The sequence below is a fragment of the Lissotriton vulgaris genome, chromosome 1_1 (assembly GCF_964263255.1).
Source record: "Lissotriton vulgaris chromosome 1_1, aLisVul1.2, whole genome shotgun sequence".
NCBI classification, from domain to species: Eukaryota; Metazoa; Chordata; class Amphibia; order Caudata; family Salamandridae; genus Lissotriton; species Lissotriton vulgaris.
This window is the reverse complement of record NC_141685.1, coordinates 534284792-534301645: the sequence shown is the minus strand read 5'-3', so window position 1 is coordinate 534301645 and position 16854 is coordinate 534284792. Positions and strand designations below refer to the sequence as shown.

Genomic DNA, 16854 nt, shown 5'->3' with positions numbered 1-16854 from the left:
CTCCTTTGTCAAAGACTGCCTCCTGGGCATGGCGACGCTGATCTCCATATGTTTTAATCTTCCTTTTCTGAGTTGCGTTGGTGTCTCGAACCTTGTCAGTATTCACTGTTCGATATGGGGTCCATTGAGGTAGTTTTGTTCTGATGGCTCTCCCAAATAGCATGGTGGCTGGACTCTCACCAGTTGTGGAGTGAGGAGTTGATCGATAGGCATGGAGGGCCTGGCACATGGCTTGGTTCAGATCGATTCCCTGCATTGATGCTCGTTAAATGACCCTCTTGAGGGTACGTATGAATCGTTCAACTATGCCATTAGCTGGGGGCCAGAGGGGTTACTCTTTTAGTGTTTGATGCTGAGGCAGACAAGAAATTCTCTTTAATGTAAAAGGCCTTTATCAGATTTGAGGATTTCAGAGGGGGAACATCCTTTACAACGGAACTTTTACAATGTTATGTTATGTTATGTTATATGGGTATTTGTTACGCGCACAACTACTCTTGAGTATCCTGGCGCGGATCATAACCACAGAGAAGTCCTAGAGAGAGCACAGCATTGTATTAGTAGGCTTGATTAAAAAGGTGAGTTTTGAGTAGCTTTTTGAAGCAGTTCAGATCTTTAGTGTCCCTGAGAGTGAACGGCAGGGCGTTCCAGAGGGTAGCTGTTTTAACCGAAAAAGATGAGCCACCCAGTCTAGAGCGCTTGAAGCGTGGAATTACCAGCCTGCGTTGAGAAGCCGACCTGAGATGTCGGCTGGGCACGTGAAGTGTCACTCTTTTCTTCAGATACGCCGGGCCAGTATCATGTAGGGCTCGGTGAGTGAGAACCAGAGCCTTAAATTGTACTCTTTGGGCCACTGGCAGCCAATGGAGTGTGGCCAGTTGTGATCTTATACTGATGTGTCTAGGGATGCCCAGCAGAAGTCTTGCCGCCGCATTCTGGATAAGCTGCAGCTTATTTAACAGAAAAGAGGGGGAGCCCAGGTAGAGAGCATTGGCATAGTCCAGTCGGGACAGTATCAGGGCTCTGGCAACTGTTTCTTTGGCCGGCTGGGGCAGGAGAGGGAAAAATCTGCCTAGGGATTTAAGGGTCCCAAAGCAGGCGCCCGTCAGTCTTTTAATCTGCTCTGCAAATCGCAGGATGCTCTTACCACGCAGGTTTTACAACGAAAGTCGTAACGACTTGCGCTGGAGGGCGCTGTAGGATAGGGAGTAGTTTAATTTACTATCCAAAACCTTCCTTACTATCCACGGGGACTGGAGTTGGAATAGTAAATTAAACTATTCCACTATCCAGCGCCCCCAACGCAAGTCGTTGTAACGACTTGCGTTGTAAAACCTGCGTGGTAACGGTATGCGTGGTAATACCATGCGTTGTACTGTCATACATCCATTTCAGAGATACCCCACATTGCAAAGATGTCATCAAGCCATTCTATGATTTTGTCATGGGTTGTAGAAGATAGGTTTTCCATCAAAGGAAAACATGAATATTCGTCTATGACTACCATGAGATGGTGTCCATTTCCGAAAGGCCCAAAAAAGTCAACTGCAACTCTCTTCTAAGCATAGGCAGGAAAATCAGACATTATCACTGGGTGCTACGTCACCTTAGGGGACAAGCAGTTGCAAATATGGCACACCTTCTGCTCCTTCTCGACTCGCTCTTCTAGCTGGGAGAACCACACTTGATCTCTTAAGGCTCTTTTGGTGACTACAATACCACAGCGTCCTTCATGTGCCAGCTCAATGACCCACTGTCTTAATCGTCCAGGTATGATGCTTCTCAAGCCTCTCAGTATTATGCCTTCTTAGGAGCTGCTAACTCATCCTGTACATTTTTGAACCTTTGGAATTCAACATCATCAGCAAGGGGCCGGGTACTTCTCCTACATGAGTGTGTGGTTACTAGTTCTTTGATTATGGTGATGTCTTTATCTGCATTGGTGACAGCAATGATTTGTTACACAGACAGAGTTACTGGTGTGTTGGATCTCACAATAAAGTTGAAATATGTTTCAGCTGTACTTGAGATCAAACTGTAACGAGATAGCAGCAATCATGAAAAGTAATCTGCTGGGTTTTTATCCTTCTCCGGTGTGTGCCCGATCTCAAAATCATGCTCTTGCAGTCCTAGCCCTTACCTCTCAATGCGAGAGGGCATCCTAGCTTTTGGGCCTCCAAAAATTGTAAGCAGCACCTGGTGATCCTTGATTTTTTTGTTGGAATCTGTTTTATTGGGTTTTGGGTTTTACAACAAGAGAACACAGCAAACATCTGCGGTACGCGTATGCTACTTGTATAATATAAACAATACATTCATGATACATACAGTAATTTCATAGCATAAAGAATGCTCTTGTGCACATTCATATGTTTCCCAATGTGTGTTTCAGACCGTTTTCTGATACATTATAAACAAATGGCTGTTGGGTCACATGATGAGCCCGGTGTATGGCAGTAGGCATACTGCAGGGAAGATTAACAACATGGGAGGTGGATAATATTGCTGGGGACAACTAAAACATAACTAGGGGTATGAATTCCAAGTAACAGGGTGCCGCTCACAGGTCGGACCATCCTCCTCCACCTGGTGATCCTTGAGGATTGTGAACCATTTTCTGTACAGGAATACATGAAAATATTTGCAGGCACACATCACAGCCAGACTCTCCTTCTACGGCTAAGAGTGTTCCGTTTCAGAAAGGCCTCAACTGGCATAGACCATGATGTGTGCATTCGGTTGGCCGTTGTGTTGAGCAAGGATTGCCCCTAGCCCTACCGGACTCACTTCAACCTTTTTCTGTATGTAGCTTGAGGTCAAAGTAGGCAATTTCAGTTGCAGTCTCAATTGCATGTTTAATGCATTCCGGAGACTAATTAAGCGGTGCATTTTGCTTCCGGAACCTACAGAAACAGTACATTTCACTTTGTTAAGTCTCTCAATGGGGTACTCACTGTATCAAATTTGCAAATGTATCTTGAGCAATAACTGGTCATTCCTAGAAAGGATCGTAGCATGGTAACATCTTGGTAGGGGGGGCAATTTGATAACAGTGCTTGCACCTTGTCTGGGTCTGGAGTCACTCCCCTATCAGAAAATATGTGCCCAAAAAATGTCAGTTTAGTTCTGAGAAGCTCACATTTTGCGACGCTCAGAGTAAGACCTGCATCTGAAAGTAACAGGCGCACTTGAGTAAGTGCTATGTCATGTTCTTCTTGTGTTCTCCCAAAAACCAGTAATGTCATCTCTATAATTGAAAGCATGTATAACTGGTTGGATTACATAGTGAATAATGTCCAGAAATATCTCAGCAGTTGAAGATACTCCAAAACTCAGTCTGTTATATCCGAACAAACTAACATGAGTCGATAAGGTAGTAATGTACCTGCAGTTCTCCTCTAGCTTGAGTTGATGGTATCCTTTATTCACATCAAGATGGGAAAACTCTTTGGCTCCGTTCAATTGCATGACCATGTCCGCTATGTGTGGAACAGGGTGTCTCAGTGTTTTTGTTTGCCTGGTGCATATCAACGCAAATACACACTGCTCTGCTATTGTCTGTTTTTGCAGTGGAGCTTTCAATGATTTCATGTTTTAAAAGTGCTTCCAACTCTCTACAGTTTCTTGCAGATGAAAAAGGTTGTATCACGGAACACTTCAAGGAAATACTCCGCATGCCTTTACCATGCAATTTTTACCCTGCTTTTTTTTAACACATATGTTTTTACAACGTATGCCTTTACCACGCATTGTTTATACATATATTTATATATATATAAACAATGTATTTGTGGGGGGGAGACCCCCTACCCCCTGAACATCCCTTAAATAGGTGGTAAAGGCATATGTTGTAAAAGCATATGCGTTCTAAAAACATGATTGGTAAAAAATGTGTGTTAAAGGCCAACGTGGTAAAAACCTTGTTGTAAAGGTTGTTTCCTGGTGAAAAACAGCTCTACTGTGTCGCTGAGGAACAGGAAAAAATGGCTCATTGATATGAATCTGTACTTTCGTTTTCTTGAGTTTTCCCAGGCCATGGAACAACGTGAGGAATCGGCTCATAATCTCAGACTGAGCACAGAGGCTGTAGTTGAGGTATATCAACCCCATGTCAGTGGCAAAACTGAGCAAGCAGACATTTGATGAAGTCCCTTGTAGAACATGAATGGTTTCTTCAACTTTTGTGTCACATTGTCGCTGTGAACCTCCTGGACCTCTCGGGCTGCCTACAACACCGTCTCTCATCACACCCTGTGTGCTAGACTCCAGGACACCGACCGAACCCAGAGAGTCAGACTTACACCCTTCTACCTCAGAACCCACAGAGATCAGCTGTGGAGTGCCTCATTCCTCTGCTGTCTCAGCCATCAGCATTGTTTCTAGACTGTGTGTTTCTTTCAGCATGCTCCTGCTAAATAAATCTTAAAGGCAGCCATCAATGACTCTGAGGCACGTGGCTTCTTTGTTGGTGAAGTCACTGAACTTGCAATGTTTAATAAGTGCATTAGGTCTTTCAACAAACGTACCCGTTGTTTCCCCAACCTGTTGTCACACATGGTTGAAGATATACCTTTCATAGTCAACATTCAGCATTGGATTGAACTTGGCCTCCAACGCTTCTTTTATCTTTTGGTATGATTGTACATCAGTTTGTGAGATTTTCTTTAGCACTTCTTTCACTCCATCACCTGCAAGGTTTTTTCGAATATTTGATGATCTTGTCATCTTCTTCTTCTAGTGCATCTATGAAGTCATTGAAGATTTCGATCCATGCAGCCAACCTGGCACCAATGTTCTGTTTCTTAGAAGTGTTGAAAGTCGGTGGTGGTTTCAGGAACACAGCTGCAGTATATTTTGCACTCCCTTCTACTGCAATTGAGAGCACGTGCTGTTCAGACAGCTTTCATCATGCAGGGGGGCACCAACAACTTCTCAATCTCTAGCTGTGTGTTTGAAGCTGGGTCACAGAATGCTTCAATTGCCCTTAAGGGTGAATAAGTTCTCTGTGTCTCGTACCTTGTTTTCGTTATTGTTATTTATGGCTCCGTCTGATTAGTTACTCTGCATTTAGGGCATGATGCAGTGTCTCTGCCAAGTACCTCATCGGCTGGTTTGGGGCCATTTCGAATATGCCCCTCTATAGGACCTTTGACTTCTTTTGCGGCCATGTATGGGCTGGAGCAGGGCTTTGACTCCACATGTGCCAGTTGCAGACTGCTCTGCATCAATGCTGACACACGTGGCACGCTCAAGCAGTTTGCTGTATCATTGCAAACTGTCAGGTATAGCAGTCTTGTCCTCTCAGGCATGTATCCCCTACTCATCACCAGTTGTAGAACCTACCCCAGCCCAGAATCATGCAGATAAACTATGCATTATTGGAGCTGCTATCAAGCATTACTATATTCTGCTCACTACGCCACTGGTCTCAAGCTAGCCTGGCTGATGAGGGGTAATACCTCGAAACAGGTCCCAGGATGCTTGTTTTCTGGTCTAGGGAGGACCTGGCCAGGCAGTTTGCACTGGACTGTTCCCATGGGGATCAGGGTCAAGACTGATTTGCATATGTCGGGGTCTAAACTGAAGTGGCATGGTGAGCAAAATAACGATGGATTAAACCCAGATCTGTGACTGGGGGAGAGTGTTTGACAATTTTCAACATTCCGTCCATCATCTTTTTGTGTTACTTTATTCTGCAGCATACACTCACACACTGCGCATTACAACATGCTTCACATTAACCACACCCTTACACCTTCCCGCATATTATGTACTTCCTTTTCACACTCCACCCAAAACACAAGGGTCCTAGTGTGCATGGCATCAATATGCTATCTCTCTCTCTCTCTCTATATATATATATATATATATATATAAATATATATATATATATATATATATATATATATATATATATATATATATATATTTGGTGAAATACGAACAGATGTAAAATGTTTCTAAAATAATACTCTCTCTGGGTGTAAAAAGTGTGAAAAGACTATTCAATACAGGTTCAGCCACAATGTAACCATGGCAACATCTGGATCTAACCTGTAACGCTAATTGAATGACACACCCAGTTTTCTGTGCATAAATGTATGCCCTATACTCAAAGGCAGATGTAGTGAACAAGGCGGAAACGACGAAACGCGTCTAAGGAGAAACTGATCAAAGAATAAAAGTTTGGATTCAGATTCACGGAGTCAGCGCCTTCTTTAATCATGGAGTATGGTATGAAAGAATATATATATATAGATATATATATATATATATATATATATATATATATATATATATATATATATATATATATATAAATAATATATATATCTTTTTTTTTCACCACACTTCCTTGTAGAAAGCAACGGGTCGTACCACAGCAAATTAGTTCGACCTGGAAACTAACTATGAAGTCAAAAAGACTGGGGTTGTTGTTACCCTATTGTGTCAACCAGGAGTTTCATGCCAACTAATCATTTTCACTATTTACAAATGTATGTACATTTCTTCACATTGATTCAGTCCATGTGGATTCATTGTACGTAAATTTAGAATGTGCCATGACTCTTTCATTCTCAAAGATTTTTCTCTGTCCCCTCCTCGTATTGGCTTTCTCACAGTGTCAATTCCGTAGAAAGATAAACTTTTCAAATTGCTATAATGGTAGATTTCCTTGTGCTTAGCCACTGCATTACTTCTGTCTTGATGTATGGTTGCCCTTACATGTTCTAGAATCCTTTTTTTTTTAATTCACATTTGTGCTTCCCACGTATTTTAAGTGACATGGGCACTCAATGACATAGATTGCATATTGCGTCTTACAGGTGATCAGTTCTTTAATATCCCAAATGTTTATACTTGGCATAATTACATTCTGCACATTTTTGGCTATCTGACATACCTTACAGTTATAACACTTTTTGAAACCGGTACTTTGTAGCCATGATTTCTTTTTCTCCTTACAAAAATGACTATGAGTCAAACAATCTTTTAAGTTTGGAGCTCGTCGGTATGTAATTTGCGGGACATTACCCACTATTGGTCCTATGGTGGTATCCAGTTTAAGAATCTTCCAATTTTTCTTTAAAATTTTTTGATTTGTGGTGACTCTTTTGATAAGGTTGTTATGAATCTGATTGGTTCTGTTTCACCTTTACTAACCTCAGTCATGGTGGGCTGCAAAAGATCAGTTCTCTTTTTTTGTTTTGCTTTTTCCCATCCCTTTCTGATGTGATTTTTTGAATACCCTCTTCTCACAAATCTTTTTGCCATTGATGCGCTTTGTTCTTCCCATTGAGATTCTTCCGAGCATATTCTTCGCACTCTTAAAAATTCACCATAGGGAATATTCTCATATAGACATTCTGTTTTTTAAAAAAACCTTTATTGTTCATTTCAATAATATTACAGGCATGAGCCTACAACCACAGGGGCCGGCCACTAATCAAATTAGAAGCGAGTATAGTACGGTAGAACACAGCTCTTCAGCCGACATCCTTGGGGTCCGGCGGCGATTCAGGGTAAAGTTCGTGTTAATTGCAGGATTTATGCACAGGATAAATAAAGGTTTTTTTTATTTTATTTATATATAAATCTAATTATAAACAATAAACAAACAAGGCAAAATAGACAATATCGATGGGTACCTGCTCCAGGGGGGGAGAAACCACGCCACAAATCAATATACATTTTTGATGTTAAATGAAAAGAAAGAGGGGGAGGGAGGCAGGGAGGAGGCAGACTAACCTGTTTTCAAAGATCTAGACAGTACAAGGAATGTCCGGCTAGGGAGACTGCAACATTTCAGGGCTATCTACAAAGGGAGGAGTACACACCTCACCCCGGTATGAGTTCCATTGGTCCCAAATTCTACCCCATTTCCTCGGTCTGCCACGGGCCACCTATACCGTTTTTTCCCGAAACATGCACCAGTCCATGTTTTCTTTCCACGCTGTGACCGTGGGTGCTCTTTGGGACCCCCACAATTGTGCTATGTCTCTCTTGGCTATCATGTTCCCAAGGGTCGCCCATTGAGTCTGTGCTACATTATAATCAGTCGGTTCCCAGACATTCAGCAGACAACGCCGGGCTTCGGGCAACAGCGAAACTCCCGTGACCTCTCTTCTGGGCACTCCCAAATAATATGAAGGAAAGTACCCATTAAACCACAACCATGCTTACACAATCCATACACAGAATAACCCATATGGAGTACACGGGGGCCAGTTATATAAATCCGGTGTAGAATTTTGAGTTGCACCAGCCGGAGACGGGCCGGAATTGCGACCTCCTTAGGAGAGGATATCGCAGCGTGCCAATCTTCATCATCCAACTCCAGCCCATTGCTGGTCCAAACCTCACGGAGGCGCAACAGTAGATCTGTACGATCGTTAATCAATTTCTTATATATCAAAGAAATGGTGCTGTCCGGAACATGTCTGTCCATCACCCGATCTTCAAGAGGGGACGATTCTGGAATTGCAACCCCGGCCGGAAAAACTGAACTCAGTGCATGGCGGATCTGCATATAGCGAAAATACTCCCTGTCACTAAGTTCATATTCCACCTTCAACTCCTCGAAGGTCTTAATCCTATCTTTTTTCCAAAGATCTCCGACCCTACAAATACCGATAAGATCCCATTTCTCAAAGCCCTTCGTCTTCCATAAGTTGCCTAGGTTTTCAGTTACGTAGAGCGGGGTCGCCCGATTCAAGCGATCTGACCACCCCATTGCTGCATTCGCACTATGCCACACTCGCACTGCAATCTTAGTGGGTCCTAATAGTTTCCCTCCGACCGACTTGGAGTAAAGTGCCCTGTTGTAATCCCCATTCGGCAACTGCCACTTATCCATTTCAAACGTGGGATTCGACATAGGGCCATACATTGCGTGATTAATTGCGCCCAGTTGAGACGCCCAATAGTAGAGCTTGATATCCGGTAGCGCAATACCCCCGTCATACCAAGGCAATGTCAATTTAGCCAGGACGATACGCGGACGTCTGCTCATATCAACTGCCTCTGTAAACTCTCCACCTCCCGGAAGTAACTCGCCGGTATGAGATCAAGCGTGTTCTGAAGCGCGTATAAAAACCGTGGCAGAGACATCATCTTGAAAAGGGCCGCCCGTCTGAGAGGGGACAATGGCAGGTTACTCCAGGCCGCAACGTCAGACTTCAGCCGCCGGAGCGGGGGAAGCAAGTTACGCTCATAACGGACAGCGGGGTCCAGTGAAATGAAGATCCCCAGATATTTAAAACCAATCTGCGATATCTGTATCGGGCAAACACGCGGCAAGGGGGGAGCATCTCTAGTAAGGACATAAACACAGGACTTAGTCCAGTTAATCACCAGACCGGAGTTCTTCCCAAATGAGTTAAGCACGTCAAACAGTACTATCAATGACTTCCGAGGTGATGTGAGATACAGCAAAATATCATCCCCGTAGAGTGATATTCGATCCTCGATATCAGGGGTCCACCGAATACCCTTAAGCGATGGCTCCTACCGCAGCCAAGCGGCTAGGGGTTCCAAGGCAAGGGCGAAAAGCAGTGGGGACAATGGCACCCCTGTCGCGTGCCCCTCCCGAGAACATAGGGCCCAGAGACCCTGCCATTTACCACAACCTGGGCCAGTGGTTCCTCATACAGGAGTTTAACCCAGCCAATGAAACCAGGGCCAAAACCAAACTTTGCAAGAGCAGCCCACAGGTATGGCCATTCCACTGTATCAAAGGCCACTGTGGCATCCAAGGAAACCAAGATGGCCGGCTAACGCAGCGACTCCGCTCTCGCCAGGACGCCATGAAGACGACGTAGGTTTAATGCGGTATTGCGATGCGGAATGAAACCCGACTGATCCGGATGTATCAAATCGCTAATCACCTTTATCAGTCGGTTTGCAAACAACTTTGCTAGAATCTTGGGTTCTGCATTCAAAAGCGATATAGGCCTGTAAGACGTACATCGATCCTGTGGTTTCCCCTCCATATGGTTTACGACAATGGTTGCAAGTCGTTGATCACGGGGAAGGGAACCGACGTCCCGCGATTCCAAGAACATTCCACGGCGATACGGCGCCATTTTGTCTTGACGCAGCTTGTATAGCTCATTGGGGATACCATTCGGGCCCATAGCTTTTCCCGAGCGGATGGAGCGGATAGCGATTGCTACCTTATCGTCGGAAAACTCTGCTTCCATCAAATCTCTATCAGAATCAGATAGACGAGGCAACGCGATGTCTCGTAACAACAAATGCGAGTCTTCCTCCGGTCTGTCTGAGACTCGTGAATATACCTTACGAAAGTGTTCAGCAAAACACTCCACTATCTCAACCGGGTCCATTACGCACACTCCATCCACTCTCTCAATCACGGGAACCACACGACTCGCCCTCTCCTTTCTATCCAACCAGGCAATCAGTTTCCCGGCTTTGTCTCCAACACCATACAGCCGTCCCTGCTGCTCTCGACTCATTGCTTTAGCCGCATCCGTTACCAGGGCCCTATAGTCAAGCTGTTTGAGGTTGAGAACGTGCAACTTATCATGCGTAATACCAGACTCCAATTCCCCCTCCAGCTCAGTTATCTCGGCTTCCAGCCGTACCACCTCCTCATTCTTTCTTTTTTTTGCACAAGCAATCAACGACAATGCCTGACCACGGATTACCGCCTTGAAGGCTTCCCACAATGAAATTGAGGAGGACTCTGACCCCACGTTTTCGGCAAAATAATGGTCTATAGACTTGATCAACCCGGCCCGGGTCTTAGGGTTACGAAGATGCCAGGGATTGATCGGGGCCACTCAACCCTCGGAGCCCATCTGCATGTCAATGGAAAGCCACAGTGGGGAGTGGTCCGAAATACCCCTAGCCAAGTGTCTAACTTCCCTCACCGAGGTGGCCTGTGCAGCCGGCATTAGAACATAGTCAAGCCTAGCGAGACTACCATGTGCACTTGAGTGAAAAGTGTATTGTGTCTGTCCCGGGTGCATCAGTCTCCAGCAATCTACCAGACCCAGTGTCTCCAAGAAGCTACCCAACCAAGACTGCGATCTCGCGAGGTCCCTGGGGGGGCTGCGGTCTTCCCTACCGGAGACGACCGAATTGAAATCTCCACCCATAACAAGAATACCCTCAGGGAGCTCCAACACTATTCTTCCCAAATCAGCGAAGGTCATTGTTTGCAAACCTGGTGGAACATACACAGAGAGTAATGAGATCGTCCTCCCTTCCCACCTACCCGTGATGGCGGCATAGCGCTCCCTGTCGTCCAGAATTGTGTCATCTAACTCCAGGGGGAGGGAGCTCCTGACTAGGATACCCGCCCCCCTAGATCCAGAAGTGAATCCTGAGTGTGCGATTAAGCGATAACCTCGCCGATTCATGGCATGGCACGTATTGCCAACCAAATGTGTTTCCTGCAGTAATACTACATCAGGGGAAAGACGCCTCAGAAGCTGTAATACTACTCCTCGTTTTATCCTATCCCCCAGACCATTAACATTCCAACATAGTACCTTCAACCCCCTACCCCCATCCCAGAAGTAAGGGTAGGATCCAGCCCACAGCGAACAGAACACCCAAATCAAAATACACAACAATGCATTGCCTTGAAACAAAAGAAAACCAAACCAAACCCCTCCCCCACCCCCCAACGAACCCCCAGAACACATTCCCCTGCCCTGCACCCCTGCGTTAGACTCAAAAGCCACCCCAACTTGCAGTGTGCCTGTCGCCCTAACATGAAACTAGTCTACAAGAAGAAAACCCCCGGAAGGAGGGAGGGTCCCGTCCCCCCGCCACCTCTGGGCATTACACAAGTCGCTTTACAAATACAAAAGTCATCAAACCACAGCTGCGAGTTCCGTGTACTGCTCGGGACAGGTTACCACTCCTCATTCTTGTTCCAACGGGCCACCTTCCGCGCCCCCAGAATGTTCCGAGCGGTCTCGTTGCGTCGGCAAAGTATCAAGCCAGTCACTAACGCTCTCAGGCCGATCAAAGAAGAACGTCCGTTCGTTGTATTCAACGCGAAGCCGAGCTGTAAAAAGCATTGCATACTTCAATCCCATATCTCTCAGTCTCCGCTTCACCCCCAGGAACCCCATCCTTTGTTTCTGAAAGGATTGGGTGAAGTCCGGGTAGAAGCTAACCGTGGTGTTCTCAAACTTAGTGGGGCCACCTGCCCGCGACGCCTGCAGGATGGCGTCTCTATCTCTAAAGTTAAAGATTCTGGCTATTATAGGCCGTGGAGGGGCGCCTGGTTTATGCTTCCCACCCGGAACTCTGTGCGCGCGTTCCACAGCAAAAAAGTTACTGAGGCCCTTGGGGGCAAGGTGGTTCAGAATAAGATCTTCCACAAGGAGGTCTGTGGTCAACTCGGTCGACTTCTCAGGGACTCCGATGATACGAACGTTGTTGCGCCTTGCCCGACTTTCAAAATCTTCCAGTCGGCGGGCAAAAAAGTTGTTAGAGGACCGTAGATTACGAACCTCCGCTTGTAAATCGGACATATCGGTCGTAAGGCTGGCAGTCTTTATGTCTAGAGACTTGACCTTTTAGTTGGTCTTCGCCAGATCTGTCCTGATAAGGTTGACATCAATCGCCACTGTGTCGAGCTTTAGGGCCAATGCCTCATATTGTTGGCCTATGGAGGTCTTCATGCTAGCAATGGCGCCCATGACATCACGTAAGGTCAAATCATCCATTGCAGCCGAGCCATCTCCGGCCTCTTCCAGAGTTCTACTCGCACCACTGGGGGTTCCTTTAGGCTGGGTATAGCGATCCATAATATTTGATTGAATGGTGCCCCCTCGGTGTGTGGTTTTGGTCTTCCTCTTTTCGCTGTCTGGCCTGCCCGCCATGTTGAGCGATGCGCCCCGGAGGGGCATCTGGGACCTGGTAAGAATGGCTCCTCACAAGTCAGACCAGGGAGAGTCTAGATTTGGGTCTTGACAGGCAACCACACAATCAGGCGAGCTGGACCGCCTGCGCCAAGTGCGATTGCGAAGTTTAGACCGTGGGCCGCCAAAGTTGAGCGGTGGTAGGCTCCGGTAGAAAAATCCAAAAACTAAACCGAAAGTCCACCCAGGGGCACAAGTCAGCTCCCGCTGGCCGTTGTTGTTCAACTACCACCTGGGTACCACGGTGACTCAAGTCCCTGGCTGTTCCCTGGAGTAGGCCACCAATATTCGGAGTGGCGTAAGTTTGGCTCCCGGCGTCCAAATCGATTTCTGAAAACAGCTATTATGTCAGCTGGGTTGTGTCCTTGATAACCCATCGTCGTCATCAGGATTAGTGGCAGGATATATGCGGGAGGTGGCGAGGGTCTTTAGCATGGAGGAGTTAGTTGCGCGACCCCCAGCGGTCTATTGATGATTAATTCAATGTTTTTGTATGTTATTTGTACATTAGTCTTTTGTGAAAATTCAGTCGCTAGAGGTTGAGTTGACAATGTTGATTCTCTTGCCTAAAAAATAATCATCTAAAAAACTGATTCTAAAGATACTGACAAAATAAATTGTCTTGGTAAAACGAATTCATTTAGCTTAATCTATTGTCTTACTGAGTGATTTAGTAATTCATCCCGGAGGCATAGGTACAACCTTGTTTTATATTATTATTGTGGCCCTACCTACCCTCCGTCCCCTAAGGGCCCACCCCTTCCTTTCAATTGCATCAAGTTGTTTCAGCATATCCGTTGTGTCCTTAATGAATTAAGTTAATTTTGAAACGTACGGTAAAAGGAAAAAATCCAGATAGTTTGCTATGGGCTCAAATAAAGATCCTTTTGCAGAGACGATTGGGTGTCCCGGGGGTCTAGTTCGATTCTTATGTACTTTTGGTAAAAAGTACATAGTTGCAGTCACTGGTTGTTCCACTGTCAGATATCTTAATTCATCATGGTATATCAATCCGAGATGTAACCATTCATTCAGTTTTTTATCTAATTCCAATTTCATTGCTGTTGTAGGATCAGAATGTAACTTTTTGTAATATTCTGAATTTTCGAGCTGTTCATGCGCTAACTTTTTTTACTAATTGCTGTAAAAATTGCTGTCATTAGTTGTACACCACATTTCACATAGGTCCTGAAGAAGTGCCACCCGATTCCTTAGGAACAATTAGGCATGAAACATGTCGGCCCCACCTTAGAGACTGCCCGCTAGGAACATCACATTACCACAGGGCGTCCATTTCTTTTTTATTTAGGCAGGATCTCCCTTTACCATTAAATTGATTGAGAATAGAACTGACCCTGACCTATTTTAGACCACCCTTCACGTGCACAAAACCCTCCACTGACCCCATAACCACACGCACTCAACAGCTTCTTCCAAAAGATCACCGACAAAGACCCCGGAAACGGTGAGCCTGTCGAGCATTGCAGCGCCGGCCCGACAAGGAGCAAGGCCCAATGATGAAGCATGACACCTCTCGAGGTGTGTGAGGGCAACATGACAAAAGATTTGTCTTTTCCCCTTCCCCTTCCATCCCCTCTCTAGAAACTGCACTCCCCTTGGTAACACGTTCTTTTCGGAGCCACGTGTGCAGGACCTGTTTAAATATTGGCTCCTGGTCCCACCCCTCTTTGTCTCAAGTTTTATTTTTAGCAATCATCATGTTCTAGTCATAAAATCATAATAATATAACCGAAGTTTTTTTATTAGACAGACTGTGAACATATTTTATACGTTATCTCCCAGCTAAATTAAAACAGTTTGTTCTTTACCTCATCTTTTGCTGTTCTCCTTAAAAATAGGACCTGGTTGCTCGTCTGGTCTTGGAGAAGACAAATTGCCTTTGAAGCTGAGTGGACTCCAAAATCAGACTGAAGGAGAAAAAATGTCCCAGATGCTACTGGAGCAGACAGAACAGTTCAAAATTAAAGTAAAGTTATCATATCTTTTTGGTGTAGAACTTGTGTTTTTGCAGTAGGTGGAGTACTGTTCACTTTGAATTAAAATGCTCTAAATATATCCACAAGAATTCATAAATGGACACACCCGTTCACTGACAAGCAAGCAGGTTGTGTAAAACACATAAATATGTGGATGTGTGCCTCTCAGACCCTGATTACCAGCGTCCCTGAGGGGTTTAAATGAACGTACTTGATAAAATGATAAGATCCACCTCCCTAGAGTTTTGGTTTTATTGGGTGTGACAAATTTAATCTATCACAAGTGTTTAGGGACTAACAAGCACCAGTGCTTAATTTATAAAATAATAAGTGCAGTGGCCCTCATCAGGAAGCCACTACAGTTTTTCCATCAATTGCCACTGTACTTACACAATTACTAACCATCACACTGAAGTGTGACAATTCAGACTGTTCGAGGACGCCAACACATTAAGAATGGCTTGGGTTCCATGTATTAGCTGTTGTTAATGTACATTGAATTAACAAACAACAGTTTTTTTGCTCATCTTTAAATTACACAAATAGCACCACCATGTGGCAGCTGTCATAAGTGCAGGTTCGGGCAATTAATGGCCGGGGCTTGCAATTAAGTGCTGGTGCTGAGCACTGGAAACCACAGGCTCAAATTAAGCACTGACAAGCACATTTTGGTGCCTACTGCACTATAATCTGCTTGCCACTGTAAATATCATACTCTTTCACCTTTTTAAATTCTGGCTGGTTTGACCTGCCATAATAAAATCAATGCTGCGGTTTTATAACATCTGGCAACTCCAAGGTGCTGTAAAGTCTCAAAATTCCGATCACTCATTATCGAAGCTTAATTGATTACTTATGCAAAAGACATTTAGTCCAGGCGCAAAAGACAAATAATCAACATAGTATAGTTTTGGGGTCAAAGCGCAGATGGATTTCCTCTTGTAGGTGAAACGTAGGTCAAACAGGATATCTCGAAGGGAGCACATTGGTTTCTCGCAAATTTAACCGGGGTGTTAAATGTGTGAGTCTCCATGGAGGAAAGATCAATTTTAATTGCTTTATATTTTTATTGCCTCTTTCTTCTGGAAAATGGGGGTGTTACTGCTAATTGTTAAGCCTGATCACTATTTTTTATAAAATTCTAATTAAATGTAGGGTCCAAATACTTTAAATCACCATCTACATTAAATACAGTAATAGTTTACCATTAGAAATGACTGCCCTCTCTTAGCACGTGTGGCAAATCCTCACACAACCAGCAACAGCCCGTGCAGCTAAAAGCGGTGGGGTGGTGGGGCCGGGTGTGGGGGATTTAGATGGATGATGACGAGGGAAAATTAAATAAATAATTAATTTTTCCTCGTCATCGCCCCCCGAAATCCCCCTCACCCGGCCCCACCGCTCTTTCCTGCACGGGCAGCGGCTACAAACAACAAGCATTAGAAGACAGTGGGTAATGGAGAAAAAGGATAAACCTGGTTGTACACATACAAGAAAGGGAGGATACGGTCAGGCAGTTCGGGCAAGACTGTTCTGATTTGAGCAGGGCCGAGAATGATTTATATATATGATCAAGGTACGTCAGTACCGAAACGCGTAATGGCCGACTGAGTAACAGCTCAATAAACCAACAAACTTATACTCTTACCTGGGTCTGTGCTCCACGTTTCTTTTCGAGAGGAGAGAGCGCCTGCATCCTGCTTGTGGAGTGGAGTGGCAGAGATATATATATATATAAATATATGGATCCAAACTGAGGTAGCACGGTGTGCAAAATAATGATGGACTGGGATGTGGCCCGAGTGATTACCAGTGGCAGAAATTCATTCAAGCATTCTATCCATCACTTTTCTGTACACTTATCACACAATTCCATTTTTTTTCTGTGAGTGAGTATGGTGTGACCAGAAAAAAAATGTCTGGCGGATGGACTGGGAACCAAAAGCAGCCTG

The 16854-nt window shown here is 44.8% G+C and overlaps 1 protein-coding gene across 1 annotated transcript in view; it reads left to right on the top strand.

Annotated features, from left to right (window-relative positions):
* AKNAD1 (AKNA domain containing 1) overlaps window positions 1-16854 on the top strand; it is a 425253-nt gene that overhangs the window by 39867 nt on the left and 368532 nt on the right. The window contains exons 3-4 of the mRNA XM_086936316.1: window positions 652-654; window positions 14765-14892. Of these exons, the coding sequence (XP_086792442.1) occupies window positions 652-654; window positions 14765-14892 (131 nt within the window). The remainder of the gene's footprint in view (window positions 1-651; window positions 655-14764; window positions 14893-16854) is intronic.